The sequence below is a fragment of the Mizuhopecten yessoensis genome, unplaced genomic scaffold, assembly GCF_002113885.1.
Source record: "Mizuhopecten yessoensis strain PY_sf001 unplaced genomic scaffold, ASM211388v2 scaffold3949, whole genome shotgun sequence".
Taxonomy (NCBI): Eukaryota; Metazoa; Mollusca; class Bivalvia; order Pectinida; family Pectinidae; genus Mizuhopecten; species Mizuhopecten yessoensis.
This window is the reverse complement of record NW_018405300.1, coordinates 1,085,392-1,099,703: the sequence shown is the minus strand read 5'-3', so window position 1 is coordinate 1,099,703 and position 14,312 is coordinate 1,085,392. Positions and strand designations below refer to the sequence as shown.

At 35.7% G+C, this 14,312-nt stretch overlaps 1 protein-coding gene across 1 annotated transcript in view; it reads right to left on the bottom strand.

Moving 5' to 3' along the window:
* LOC110448227 (netrin receptor UNC5C-like) overlaps positions 1-14,312 on the bottom strand; it is a 96,840-nt gene that overhangs the window by 37,622 nt on the left and 44,906 nt on the right. Inside the window, exons 2-4 of the mRNA XM_021494371.1 lie at positions 12,677-13,051; positions 6,158-6,261; positions 64-241 (exon numbers count right to left, since the gene is read on the bottom strand). Coding sequence (XP_021350046.1) covers positions 64-241; positions 6,158-6,261; positions 12,677-13,051 — 657 coding nt within the window. The remainder of the gene's footprint in view (positions 1-63; positions 242-6,157; positions 6,262-12,676; positions 13,052-14,312) is intronic.

Sequence of the window (14,312 nt, the reverse complement as noted above, 5' to 3'; positions counted from 1 at the left end):
AGTGCTCAAAAGCCTCGGCATTTCAAGGTAAAATGTGACAAATGTGTTACCATGGCTACCTACCATACACAGTTAGAACAGCCGACTGGCTGATACGCTTTGCCACGACATTTCGAGCCCCACAGGTGTAGTTTCCAGTATCAGAAATGCGAACTTGTGGAAAGAGTAAATTTCCTTCACTAGATATAATGTTGTTTGTCTTCTTAATATCAATTTCCTCTCCATTCTTCAGCCAGAAAACCTGAAACAGAAAATTACATAAGAATAACTGAAAATATTGGGGCAATACAAAAGAATTGATAAAACTTTTTTCTTCTTCTCAAAAGTGTATGAAATGTACTCTGAACACTTTTAGGTGATCTTTATTCTGAAAGGTGATGATGTTTTGGGGGAGGAAGGAAGAGGACAAGGGACACAACTCTAATCATCTCAATAGAAAATACATTCAATACAGGAAACCTTAGAAAACAAATCTTTTAATTAACTTTGAATTGAGAACAAATGCTATTGATTTCTGTGACATCATTTAGACTTAGAGAGACCATCAGCACTTTAGCATGTCTCCAGGCTGACTTATACAGAGTTTAGCTGAAAGGTGAATTTTATGAAAAAGATTATGTCTGATCTCAGCGGTGCTTAATTATAACTGCATTTAAGCTGTCCTTACAAAAATTTACCCTACGTATTTCCAGTGAAGTCATTTTTTTCTTAAAGCTATGTGAAATAAACTCTACACTTCCGATACTGATGACTATCTTAGCTTTGTGCCTGGAAGTGACCTCGGCCAAAAATATGTATGGGACGACAACCTCTCTTCTCTAAAAAACAAGATAATTATATAATTGATCACTTAAAAATTTACTCAACAATACACACACCATGGGGTGTTTTTATTGACCAGTCACAAAGTTCTCAACTCTCAAACAGGTTGTCAATGACTTAAACACTAGTGACACGTTGATTATGACAGGGTGGGTTTTTCAAGCATGCTTATTTAGGGGCCATGTTGTCAGTAGGTGTTCCAGTGCGTGAAACAATAGTCGACACTCCTCAATGTCCTTCGCACAATGTACACCGGGAAATCGGTGATCCTGAACCACACGTAAGGATCATATATGTATCTGTTTCATCAGCTTGTCTTTGACGGGTGACGTTTCATGTCGCAATTCTTTCTGAGTAACTTTTGTTTGCTCATAATCTCAACTTTTCTGAATTTGAAACGGAAGTGACAATCAACAAATGATTCACAACGGAGATTCCCATCGGTTGGTTAAGTTGGAAATTTGGACAGGATGACACTTATAATAACATAACACCCTGTTTAATACAGATCTGAATTAACACAAAGCCACTACAAAAGCTTGGCACAGACCATCCAAAATTTGTAAATCCAGAGTAAAGTTCAGGACGCCATACAAAGGTGATCCTGCCAGCTTTTTGACAAGTTTGTGAGTTCTACACCTTGTCCCTGCTGTCCGTATCATATTTTTTTTATTTCATATCCATCAATTCGACCATAGAATTTTCAACCTGTAATGATATCAACATGATTCTCACAGCACCATAAATTGAAATAGCTCAATAGGATACCCCATTAGGTGGATATAAATCTCATCTTGGGTGTTCTGTTCCACTGACTTACACACAAAGACCTCTTCTACTCGTAATGGACATTGTTTTTAGCAAGGTTGTGTGGGGTGAAACGAATACGTCCCTAAACAAGATAATCATACAAGATTAGCCATTTTGTCCATTGGTGCAGGTGTCCTGTTCAACAATCGTGGCAAATAGAGCCAAGACATTACATCCACGCGATGTATAGGTGGGTATATATGGCACCTCCATAATGACCTGGTGTTAACGTGTCCTTAGATGTGGCCTATGATAACAGCCTATTCAGTTCCATTGGAGGCACTGCACCAAATATCCTCACCAAATAACATATCCAACATTCAAATATCCTAACCAAATATCCATACATAATAACCAAATATTAACCAAATATCCATACATAATAACCAAATATCCTTTCTAAATTATCCATACTAAATTTCACTACATCTTTTACATGTACATAGATCTATATAAATTATCTGACCAATTTTTGTGTCAACCATCAGAAAAATTTATGTTTCATGAAAAGTTTTTTTTTTTATTTATTTATTTTTGGAAGTAACAAAATATACATTATCAATAAATAATATATTGGCAATATTTAACTTCCACTTCTGCCTTGATATAATACATGATGATCCCTATCTACCATATCTAGTCTATAATAATGTATTATTGTATTAATTCATATCTAGTCTATAATAATGTATTATTGTTTTAATTCATATCTAGTCTTTAATAATGTACTATTGTATTAATTCATATCTAGTCTATAATAATGTATTATTGTATTAATTTATATCTAGTCTATAATAATGTATCATTGTATTTCGTTTTACATTCCACAGAAAAAATTATATGCTAAATTTGTAGAAGGTTTAATTTAATGTGACAAAAAATATACTGAAGACTTATCACAACCATCAAAAACCAGCTCAATTTTCCTTCCATTTCAAAACCGAGAATTTAATGGACTAGGTATACGTTTCATCTGGTGGCGAAACCACTGGGCAAACTAGGCATACGTTCCAATAAAACTTGCAAATACTTTCAGAGATCTGTAATCAAATATCTCTATGTCTTCATAAAACTCTGATAACACTGGAAAAGACCTTTAAAAAAAATATGGCCCAAGATTTATTTATTTTCATAACCGTTCCTCATTCAGTTTCGTAAAAGTTAAAACTTCAAAGACGTGCACCTGTATTTGGAGAACAAATTTGACATTACCTATTGAAGTCTATAAGGGATTTAATCTGTAAGTCTCCACCTTAACTGCAGATCATTTCAACAGCGAATGGAAATTGATAATATGACTCAAATAACAAACTATAAAATTTCAATAAAATTATGATAATTTCAAGGTAAAATTGGATCTGCCATTGACAAAGAGGTTTTAACAAGCTGAGGAACAGACAAGTGCTGATAAGCATCTCGGCCCTACCAATGACGGGTCCTACCCGAACTGAGTCAACACTGGGGGTTTGTGATTGTCAGACCAGGTATACATCCATTATAAGTGGTTCTAATTCTGACCCCAAACCATACATGTTATGCAATCAAGTGCAAGCTCAAATATAACCATCATCCGAGGTTTTACATGACGCGGAGATAGGCTTAGTTTATCATACCTCAGACCTGATATGTCACAAAAAACTCTCTTATTTCCCTCTGTACGTTTTGTTAAGATTCTTTTCAATGAAAAGGTGACGTTTGATTCGGGTGCCCCTTACTACCGTCGCCCTATAACTCATTATGGGGAATGTCATGTCATTTTCCTTAAACCCAATATCATTTAAAATTTATGATTCCAATTATCAAAAGTTTGTCAAATTTTGTAGTGTGCAATTAGATTTAAATGCCTAGAAGCCAAGTAATTACTGCAAGGCACGCTAACCTATAATAGGGTTCTGACCAAGGTAAGATCAATGGCTGTCCAATTATGTATCTGGGTGTATTCATGCAACATAGCTAGCTCACTCCCTAATTATCTATCCTGGTCAATATGTAATCATGACTACAAGTTTGTTCACGTGTCATTCCAATATAACAACAACACACATAAAATATCCAAATCTTTATCAAAGCAAACAAATACTTTCATACTGCCCTGTACAAGGGAACCGTCCAACAATGACAGTCTATGGAGAGATGTTTCATGTTACAACACTCTCTGTACATATAGATTATCTTATGGAGAGACTGGCAATTACCAGGTGTTTAAATTATCATCCATAATAACTCTGAGATATTGTCTATCGATAGCTTGTAGTCTGAGAAATATTCCACATACGCTTGATTACATTTTTCAATTCCATTTTTTGTGAATGCATCCTTGAAGGATGTACGGTCTTCTTACGGGTTATGTTAGAGGATAAACCTCTGATTACATACTTCTGTTAAATCTAATTCCATGTGCATGAATACCCCAGCCATGACAGGGAATGATGTATTAGTTTTAATTTCTAGATCTGCATGTAGATAGCTCAATTCGTCTTAATCTGACAATATCACTGTAAGACAATATTTCTGTCTGGAGTAATTACCGTACAAAAGATGAATTTTATTTCAAATGAAATTTTCATGCACAAGAAAACAGATAGATATTGTCTGAGCATGCTAATTTTGATTTAGAGAAGTATGATTTATGAAGGCCTACGTATTAGTCATAGTTGTACACACCAAAGTATACTGCGTCAACGGCAGCGGCAACTTCTCCTAGATTTATCTAATCTAATGATAGGAAACACTACCAACAGACAATAGAAGGCACTGCTCCCTGACAGCTCCAATAGCTTACTGGAACGGGACTTACGATTTAGACATTTGCATGAGTCACATTCTAGGCTTTAGTCATCTATGACAAAACAAAACACTAATGATAAAAACAGTAATGATTTTAATTTAAAAGGCTTTAATAAAAAAAGCAAGACAATCCAGGATTTGTAACGTTAAAAAAAAGGAATAATAGAAGAATGTTTGAGGAGGAAACAATTGCCACTGAAGAGCAGAGAGCAGTTGAGTACGTCGTGTGAAATGAACACCTTGCAATAGCTAGGACCACATCTGCCACCGGAATCCTCCTCTGGAACCTGATCCGAGCTATCCTGTCATAATTACGGGTATCACTGGCCTACCTTCACGCAGTTGTGACAAGATTCAAAGCAGACTTTCGCATTTTTGCTCTTATGAATTCAATTACAGGGCAGAGTGGTAGGATCTAGAGTGTACCCGCTGTTTACTTTGTGTGGAGTCTTGTCCGTTCTCCTTATACATTTACCTGCTATCACAGGTTGTTTATTTACCTGGCTTTTTAACCTCAGGTAACAAAGTCAGGTAGATCACTCTACACTAAGTAAATATGTCCATCGTATTTATCTTGTGCCTCCGTAGAGGATATTGATATCCTGTCCGATTACATGCCAAAAATTATAATTAGGTTTTATAGAAATTCATCCAACCATTTAAGGATGATACTAAAAATTGATAAATGCATAAAAAATGAATACCTAAGTTATAAATGATATGACTATATTGATAATAGGGAGATGGTATTAGTGTTTTATGACCCAAAATGTACAGATGGTCAGATATTTCTATTAATTCCACCCATATCCCATAAAAACCTTTAAATTCATCATTAAAGAAATTGAATAGGTTGTCATGCACACAGACAGAAAAGATCAATTTTGTCTCAATTAAGATTTGATATTCCTAACTGCATAACCATTCCACATAATTGGAGACTTCTGGGTATCCCTAGCTCACTGGTAAACAACGCTAAATATCAGATGACTTTTGAGTATTTCTAGCTCACTGGTAAATAACACTAAATATCAGATGACTTTTGGGTATTTCTAGCTCACTGATGAACAACACTAAATATCAGGTGACTTCTGGGTATTTCTAGCACTGATGAACAATACTATATATCAGGTGACTTCCGTGTATCCCTAGCTCACTGATGAGCAATACTAAATATCAGATGACTTTTGGGTATTTCTAGCTCACTGATGAACAACACTAAATAACAGGTGACTTCTGGGTATTTCTAGCTCACTGATGAGCAATACTAAATATCAGATGACTTTTGGGTATTTCTAGCTCACTGATGAACAACACTAAATATCAGGTGACTTCTGGGTATTTCTAGCACTGATGAACAATACTAAATAACAAGTGACTTTTGGGTATTTCTAGCTCACTGATGAACAACACTAAATATCAAATGACTTTTGGGTATTTCTAGCTCACTGATGTACAATACTAAATATCAGGCGACTTCTGGGTATTTCTAGCTCACTGATGAACAACACTAAATATCAGGTGACTTCTGGGTATTTCTAGCTCACTGATGAACAATACTAAATATCAGGCGACTTTTTGGTTTTCCTAGCTCTCTACACAATAATTCCTGGCAAGGTCCTTTACGGCTGATAAAAATATAGCATCATATCCAAGAAATCAGAACTTAGCAAATTTTGACTTTACAAAAGTGTTTTGTCATCACTAAGCCTAAACTCAGGATATGTGTGGACCTTACCTCTGGCCTGGGTTTGCCCTCTGGTGGCAGACAGGTGAGCTGAGCGTCAGTATCAAGGGCGGCACGAAGTGACATTGGCTCGTGTTCAAACCACCTCCGCATCACTGTAATAACGAAAATAGAAATTTACCACCACATTTATTTTTGAAATCCTAAGATAATATAACAATGCTCATAATGAAAAGAACGGAAATAGAAACTATACACAGAACATTATCAAGTTGAGGGCAATTAGTTAACCAGAGATTCTTAATTATTCTTTTTATTAAAAATGTCAGCCATAGCTACAGCTGTTATTTCACATATCCAATAACACATGTGATTTGTATATAAATGTTCAGTCAATTCCAGATGAGTGACGGGGTAAAAACTACCCTATGATTTTATCTCCAAGAAGTATTCACCACGATCAGTTATCTTCCTCACAAACTCGTCAATATTCAATGTTTGGTATTTTCTCGGTTATTGTAAATATCTCCAGATATATAATCAATTTCTGATGAATCAATATTGAATCAGGTGTGTAGCCACGATTACCATCTCACATAATGGAACTCTTCGCTGTGTAGGTTATGCTAAATTGCTCACCCTTATTCAAATATTTATCGACTCTAACATAATATTTTATCTGTAAGCACTTGTTTTGTGAATGAAAATTTATTTTTGTTAAAATCCTCCTTTCTGAAGTCTACGAATCTGTATGATAGATTTCGTTGGTAAATATTGACAGTGGCAGGGTTATGAAAGACTACCCCCTCCAATGATTACCATGTACAGCCTGATCTGCACACAGCCAGCACAACGACAGCTTTATGTTTTGACCTTTCCTTTTAACACTGTATCATTTCTTTCTCAAATTTAGTTTCGATCAAGATAGGCCATAATTGGAAGTCGTTCACTTCTGTGTTCTATCAACTTAGCACAGGTGCAGCTCATTTGAAATGAAAGAGTTGAATATAAAAAAAAGGTGGAATTTTAATCGTCTTGGTTTAAAATTAATCCTGAAATTTAACTCAGCCACAATTAAATGTATAGAGATGACGTAATTCTGTCAAGATGTTCAACCCTATGTTTCTTTATCAGTAAATGTGTCTCAATTACTTTCGTTTTAGCAGGACTTAGATTTGCTGGGGATTATGTAAGCATCTGTTCCTCGTGTTCATATCACTTCACTGTCGAACATCTGTGCTACATGTACGCAGGACATGTTCACAAACACATTCCATGCTGGATGTACCCAGATTTATTATGCCATTATCTATTTGTATAATGCACATTTGAGAATTGAGTAACTTTTCATGGTTCATTTGATTATATAAGATGAAACTATCTCGCAGAAACTAAAGCATCCAGGTTTTTTAAGCAGTATATGATTTATATTGAACAAAAAGCAAATTACATTTACAAAGTGTACTATAAAGAGGATGACTATCAATGGTTTGTTTCGTAAACATCCTGTCAGTGTCACATAATATCCCGTAATGTCTCAACAGTAGTTTTGATTTCATCTATTTTCATTTATAATGGAGATTTTTTCATTTCCACCTTTTATTCTTTACTCCTCAATGGCAAAACGTTTTTAGATATCCCTAAATATAAGACAACCTACCATCAAACATCACACTAAACCTAACCTGTGTACAGTTGTGGGACTGTAACGCTGTGTACAGTTGTGGGACTGTAACGCTGTGTACAGTTGTGGGACTGTAACGCTGTGTACAGTTGTGGGACTGTAACGCTGTGTACAGATGTGGGACTTGACCAGTTTGATGGCTGTGACTGTTTAACAGTGTACAGCGAGAGTTGTGTGACCTGTCCTGACTTTTGGTGACATGACTAAAAGTGTTAAGGCTGTGACTGTGATACCCTATAACAGCTGTGTGATGTGACCGACCACAAACACCTTAACCTCTGGTATTTTAATGATATTTTCACTGTGAATTTAATTGCTTGTCAGAAAAGTTGAATACCATTCATCCAGCTCTTAATTGACACAATATCCCAGTCTCAATTTTCACAATTAGACAGGTACATTCAGGTAGACCAGGAAAGGTACTGTAATCCACACTAACATACATGTAGGTGCCTCTGGGAGGGAGAAGTCTATGGGAGGGGGACATACAACAGGAGAAGGATCTATTAAAAATAGTCATCCTCTACACGAACGTAACTAATACTGAAATTATTTCTCTAACAGTTACTTTAATTCTGATCTGTATGAAGTTGAATGAAACATTGAAATTGTATGAAACATAATTTCACATAAGATATAAGTTATATTTTCTTTTAGCTAGTTTATCAGTTGAACTAAAATGTGTGGCACTTTAAAGATAAAACTATTTTCAGGCAATTCTTTAATTACATTTTTAGGAACACCAATATTTTTTGGCAAAAATTTAATTATGATTTGAAGTAAAATTATTCAAAAGTGCATTAACAGTACATAATTGTAGATAAGAGCGATACTGGTACACCAAGCAGCTTACATGTTCGCATGTGATTTACGAACAACACCAGGGAATGCCATGTGCAAGTTAATAACTCTCTCTCCGATAGTTGACTTCACCTTTTATTCCTGGGTATTATAGAACCACACAATTACACCATCTCAACTAGCAGTTTCAATCGCAGTGTTGGCACGACTGATCGCTTTAATACACGACGCGGCCACCGTTGCATCACCTAACATGCAATTGAGTACCTATCAGGGAAATAGCATCGTTCAAATCTAGAATTATGGACGATTTCTTTCCACTTAAGATCAATAAAACTGAGATTTTTTCGTGGGGGACTTTATAGGTCCTATCTTAGATTGATTGATTAAGTTTTCCTCGGTAAATGAATGGACAGACATTATGTTTTAGTAAATTGGTAGGTATAAAAATCTAGACCGATTTAGAAAAGTGAATTCTTGGCATTCAAAACAGGGAATCGACTAGGAACTTTCAATCACTTCTTTTATTATCCGTTCTAGGTTTTTATGTTTTTTATACAAGTGCAGTTTGAATGACTGTTTTACTATGTTAAGTGAACATGCTTTATACTCATTGGGGGTGCTATTAGTATTAACACTAGACAGCTCACAGGAAGGTAAATTGTATGAAACTATTAAATCAGTTCATTGGTAAAACATTACAAATAATTACAAAATAAACAAGAGGCCCATGGGCCTTAATGGTCGCCAGATATATTTATATACAGAGAGTTGATTTTGTTTTTAACATGTACAGAAATATTATTCAAAGTGACAATAAAACCACCTTATTCAATATCTAGCATACAGATTTAAGACTAAAAAGTATTTGAAACTAGCACCTCTGATTCTAAACAAGGAAAATGAAGAAATTTTAGCACACTGACTCCTTTGGGCCCCACCCTACAGCCCTTGGGGGTAGGGCTGGCTCAAAATTTTCAAAGTATCAAACTGACAACTCAAGGTTATAATTCCAATCAAGTTATTAACATGTAATATTAAAAGTATCATTTGCCATTATAAACCATAATAAATTTATGGGGGAAACATGATACCCCAGGGTCAAGAAATTCACAATTTTGGTAAAGCACCTTAATACCCTTCCATCATGAAGAGTATTTGATTCTACCATATCTGGGTCTTGAGAAGAAGATTTTTTGAAATTTCAGTCAATTCAACCCTTTTTGGCCCCACCCATCAACCCCGGGGGGTCAGTCAGGGCTGATATGGGCATTTTTGTTGACCTTTGTCCATGGAAGGTTCCTGCAAAATTTCATTGAAATTGGTTCAGTGGTTTTGGAGAAGAAGTCGAAAACGTAAATTTTTTACGGACACACGACGGACGACGACGGACAAAAGGCGATCGCAATAGGTCACTTGAGACTTTGTCTCAGGTGGACCTAAAATTGATTTTTTTCCCTTATCTCTCTGTCCCTGTAGTGAAAATGTATCCCCGTTTAGACTTATTCTTTTTCACTCCTCCCAAACACAGATGATTTATGGAATTTTGTCTTCACCCTTCCAGATTTTTCTTATCAAAGTGAATGACATTGGGTGTTTTTTATCTTACATCAAAAAATTTCAAAACTGACATATAATACGGGAGTCTGTGCTCTTATGAAGCATTATAACTAGGCATAAGAATTTTATAATCATGTGTTACAGATGGGCCGATATACTGACCCTGCTAAACCCCTTTTTACCCAGTGAGGTAAAGGGATCAGAAATACTCTCCCATAAAACGTGACTGCTTCCCTGTCATCTTATACTCCTTCTTGGTCTCAAAGACGTTTTACAAGGAAATTCGCCCTTAAAAACACAGTTATTCCTCTATGACAAGACATAACACACCAGCATGATACCTATCACATGTTGTGTACTTTTATGTGAAAAAAAATTCCTACAATTTTCATTAAATCCTATGTAACAGCTTCAGTAGAGAGGCTGACTGATTTCAGTAGGGCAGTCCCTACATATACCATTATCCCCTACACAAGGAAAGTATAGGGGGGTAGTCAAGAGGAAAAACAGGAAATTGACTTCTAATATGAATTTCAGAATAATCCATGAAAGTTGCCAGCGTAAGATTAATCAATAAACATATGAATTGTAGTATGATTTTAATTAATTGATGCAATTGTAGAATTAAACATACATTAGCAGATTTCTGGCATACTTTTTTTTAAATCTTGCTGACAAAACTGCAGTTGTTTTAGAAAATCTGAGTGACTGGAAGGTCAAATAAAAAGGAACCTCACTTTTCAGACATTCGTGATGGATGTTGAATGGAGGAGATTTGTTTTACTAGAGATTACGCTTGACTGATATAAAGCTAAAAGTTGTCAAAAAATATCAACTTCCTGTCGTTTATATATATGGTGGTATCTTGGTACTGTCCATGTGGCTTGGGTTTTACATCGTAGGCCTCACTGCCCAGTCTCTCATCAGTACCATACAGAAGTGACAAGATAAGGGTTTTGAAGGCCAGAAAAATTTGACTTTGATTAATTGTAGAACAACTTGTTTTTACAGGTTAACCCTGGTCGACTAAGATAAAAAAGATATCAAAAAGCCTTGACCTGATCGCCTGTGAAATGATTAGCCATTTGGAAGATTATCATGTTTTCTTTTCATAAATGTTTGGATTCAACAGTACAAATCATGAACATGATGAATAGAATGGATCCTGAATTCTACTTTATGTTTGAAAAAATATTTGTTTGCTTACTTTCCGGTGATTTTCAATAAAATTTTATAATATATGGTTCCTTGATCTTTTAATAAATAATTAAATCACAACAATAACTTCTGTACTGTAGTGATAAATTTAAAAGTTGTCTGGAACCACACAATAACAGAGCTGATATGTCTCTATGTGTATAAAGATGTCAAAAGAAATACCTTATACCTTACAATATAGAAACAAAACAAAATAATAATGTGAGCGTAATGTTTTATGAAGATTGAGATGGACAACAAAATGTACAGGTTTATGAGGAATGTGTCTACATGGTGGTCTTTTCGATGTATTGAATACCTCCCATCAAAACAATACCATACTGACCAATGGTCAGTGATCATTGACTTCAGATGACCCCTAGTCCTTTCCTAACTATGACAAGTGTCCTGACCGTCAGGCTGATGAGGACAAGTGCTGACAGGGGCTATCCATCATATCCCCTCCATAAATAAACATGGAGGCTCTGTATGTATCCATGGCAACCACTGTGTATGGCGGCTATACCTATCCAAAGCTATTACGACACAATGCCTCTTTATCAATTATCCTAATAACTTCATATATAACTATAATGGCATGTCAGCTATACCTCTGATCAGTGCTTTCCTAGGTCGTAAACAGACACAAAACAATGCTATTATGTATCTTCCGATTCCTTGGGTAAATTAATTGCTTAATTGAGCACTATCTATCTCCTGTCCTCCTTATGTTTGCTTTCTTCCTCCATTTAAACAATAGATGGCCTTTGTGAAAACAGTGGAAGTATATTAAACAGATCAAGTTGAAACCAGTTAATGTGAATTTGTTTGATATTAATACAGGCTGTGTGAAATGGGTAATCAAGTCTGCATGCATCAGTCATCAGAGAGTGGAGCTGTAATCATAATGGTGTCCACACTTTTACACCTAACATCACGAGAAACGCTATCACCAAAGGTCACCCTGTACGTATCAATAAAGTCCATTTATTAAGCTTGAAGTGTGTTTTTAGGTTTTGTATCAGATATGTTCCATAACTGCAGCTGTTAATTCAATCTCAATGGATGTCTTTATCAAAGGAGGCATATTGATCTTACGTAACCAAATAAGAACTCACCAAGCTGATTATAGTAATGGTTACAATGACACAACATAATAATGGTCTGAAACGGCCAAACTGATCACTGAATCTCGACGACATTTACAGTTACTTCCAGGCAGAAATTCCCATCACCTGTTCCTTATATATGCTGTGTAGATATGATTACAAAAATTCTATATAAGTTATCTCCCTTGGATGAAAACAACGTCCAAATAATCTACTTACTTGCAATTTCCACCATTCCTTTCCTGCTTTTGATTTTCTTTCCATTATCAGTGTCCTGTAAACTATTGGTCGCATAACATTCGCACCAAAATCCACCTTCTCCAAAATAATCTTTAACTTCATCCCGTGTTACTTCCAGTCGACTAGAAATCACTTTTTTATTGAGATTTGAATCGAAGTATTCCTCCGTTATTTCATGGTACTGATCGACACCGGCACATCGGAACTTTATTTGGACTGCACTAACAGCTTTACAGTGAATGTTGATTGGTCGATTTTTGACTATGTAGTAGTAAGGTTCCGGTTCCTTGATGAACATAGGAGACCCGATGAGACGGGGATCACTACTTCCGTGTACTGCTCCCGGAACAAACTCTGGAACACATAACAGTATAGAAATTAAATAATGCATCAAAAATAAAAATCATTCAAAACATAAAAATTCAAGAAATGAGTGGGGTGTACTTGATGTGTTAAGTTGAAACAAATTAAAACATGTATTTAAGTATCTAATATCAAAACAATTTTTGCTTACATTTATAAAATCATGTCAAGGTTAATACTGTATTGTTTTTTATAAGGAGGTTTATAAAATATACAGTGTACCTCCTGGGGAAAATCTAGCAGGCCTGTATGATTTCCAGCAGGGATGGAGGGGCGAGCTATAGCTTGGCTGATGACAGGTGAGAAATACAATGTCTGTTAGTTGTTTACTTAACCCTAACAATCAATCAACAGAAAAGCCTGACTTCATGAAGAAGGGTATTCAATGTCTGAAACGGTTTTATTAATGGCCGGTAGATGTGCACAGCAACACACACAGTTCAGGCAAATGAGTATACATCATTTTTTTTTCTGGGTCTCTTCACCTAGCAATTCTGGAGCAGGTTGGCCAGATGGCAGGACTCCCGATGGTTAGCTAACCCATACACCATCATCAACATCTCCAAAACACAGATAGCACAGCCAAAACAGTATGTGTTTTACAGGCTCTGATACAGATGTTGTGAAAAATAGTGTCTGACCCTTTATTTACTCAACACCCAAGAATCAAGTGATCCACACTTTATAATTGTCACAAGACATTTATTTACATAATGATGGCCTTCTGTGCATTTTACAAAAGATTTTACATTGCTGTAAATAACACATAACTTTATAAGCTGTGTTGATTAGTTAAAGAATTTGTAATTCACATCTCCTCATTTATCTACATGATGCCAGCCTATGATGTTGATGTAATTTAGAATATTGTCAGGCTTAGCAGAAACTTGGCTACTGAAAATATTTTTGCTTGAAATGTGAATCTACAAAAACGTATTTGATTCATTAGATATGTAATCCTGGCGTATGGCTTTAGATCTTTAGACATGTTACTGTCCTAGGACCTCCGTAATTATCAGAAATGTTACTGTCCTAGGACCTCAGTAATTATCAGTCATGCTACTGTCCTAGGACCTCCATAATGATCAGACATGTTACTGTCCTAGGACCTCCGTAATTATCAGTCATGCTACTGTCCTAGGACCTCCGTAATTATCAGACATGTTACTGTCCTAGGACCTCTGTAATTATCAGACATGTTACTGTCCTAGGACGTCCTTAATCATCAGAAATGTTACTGTCCTAGGATCTC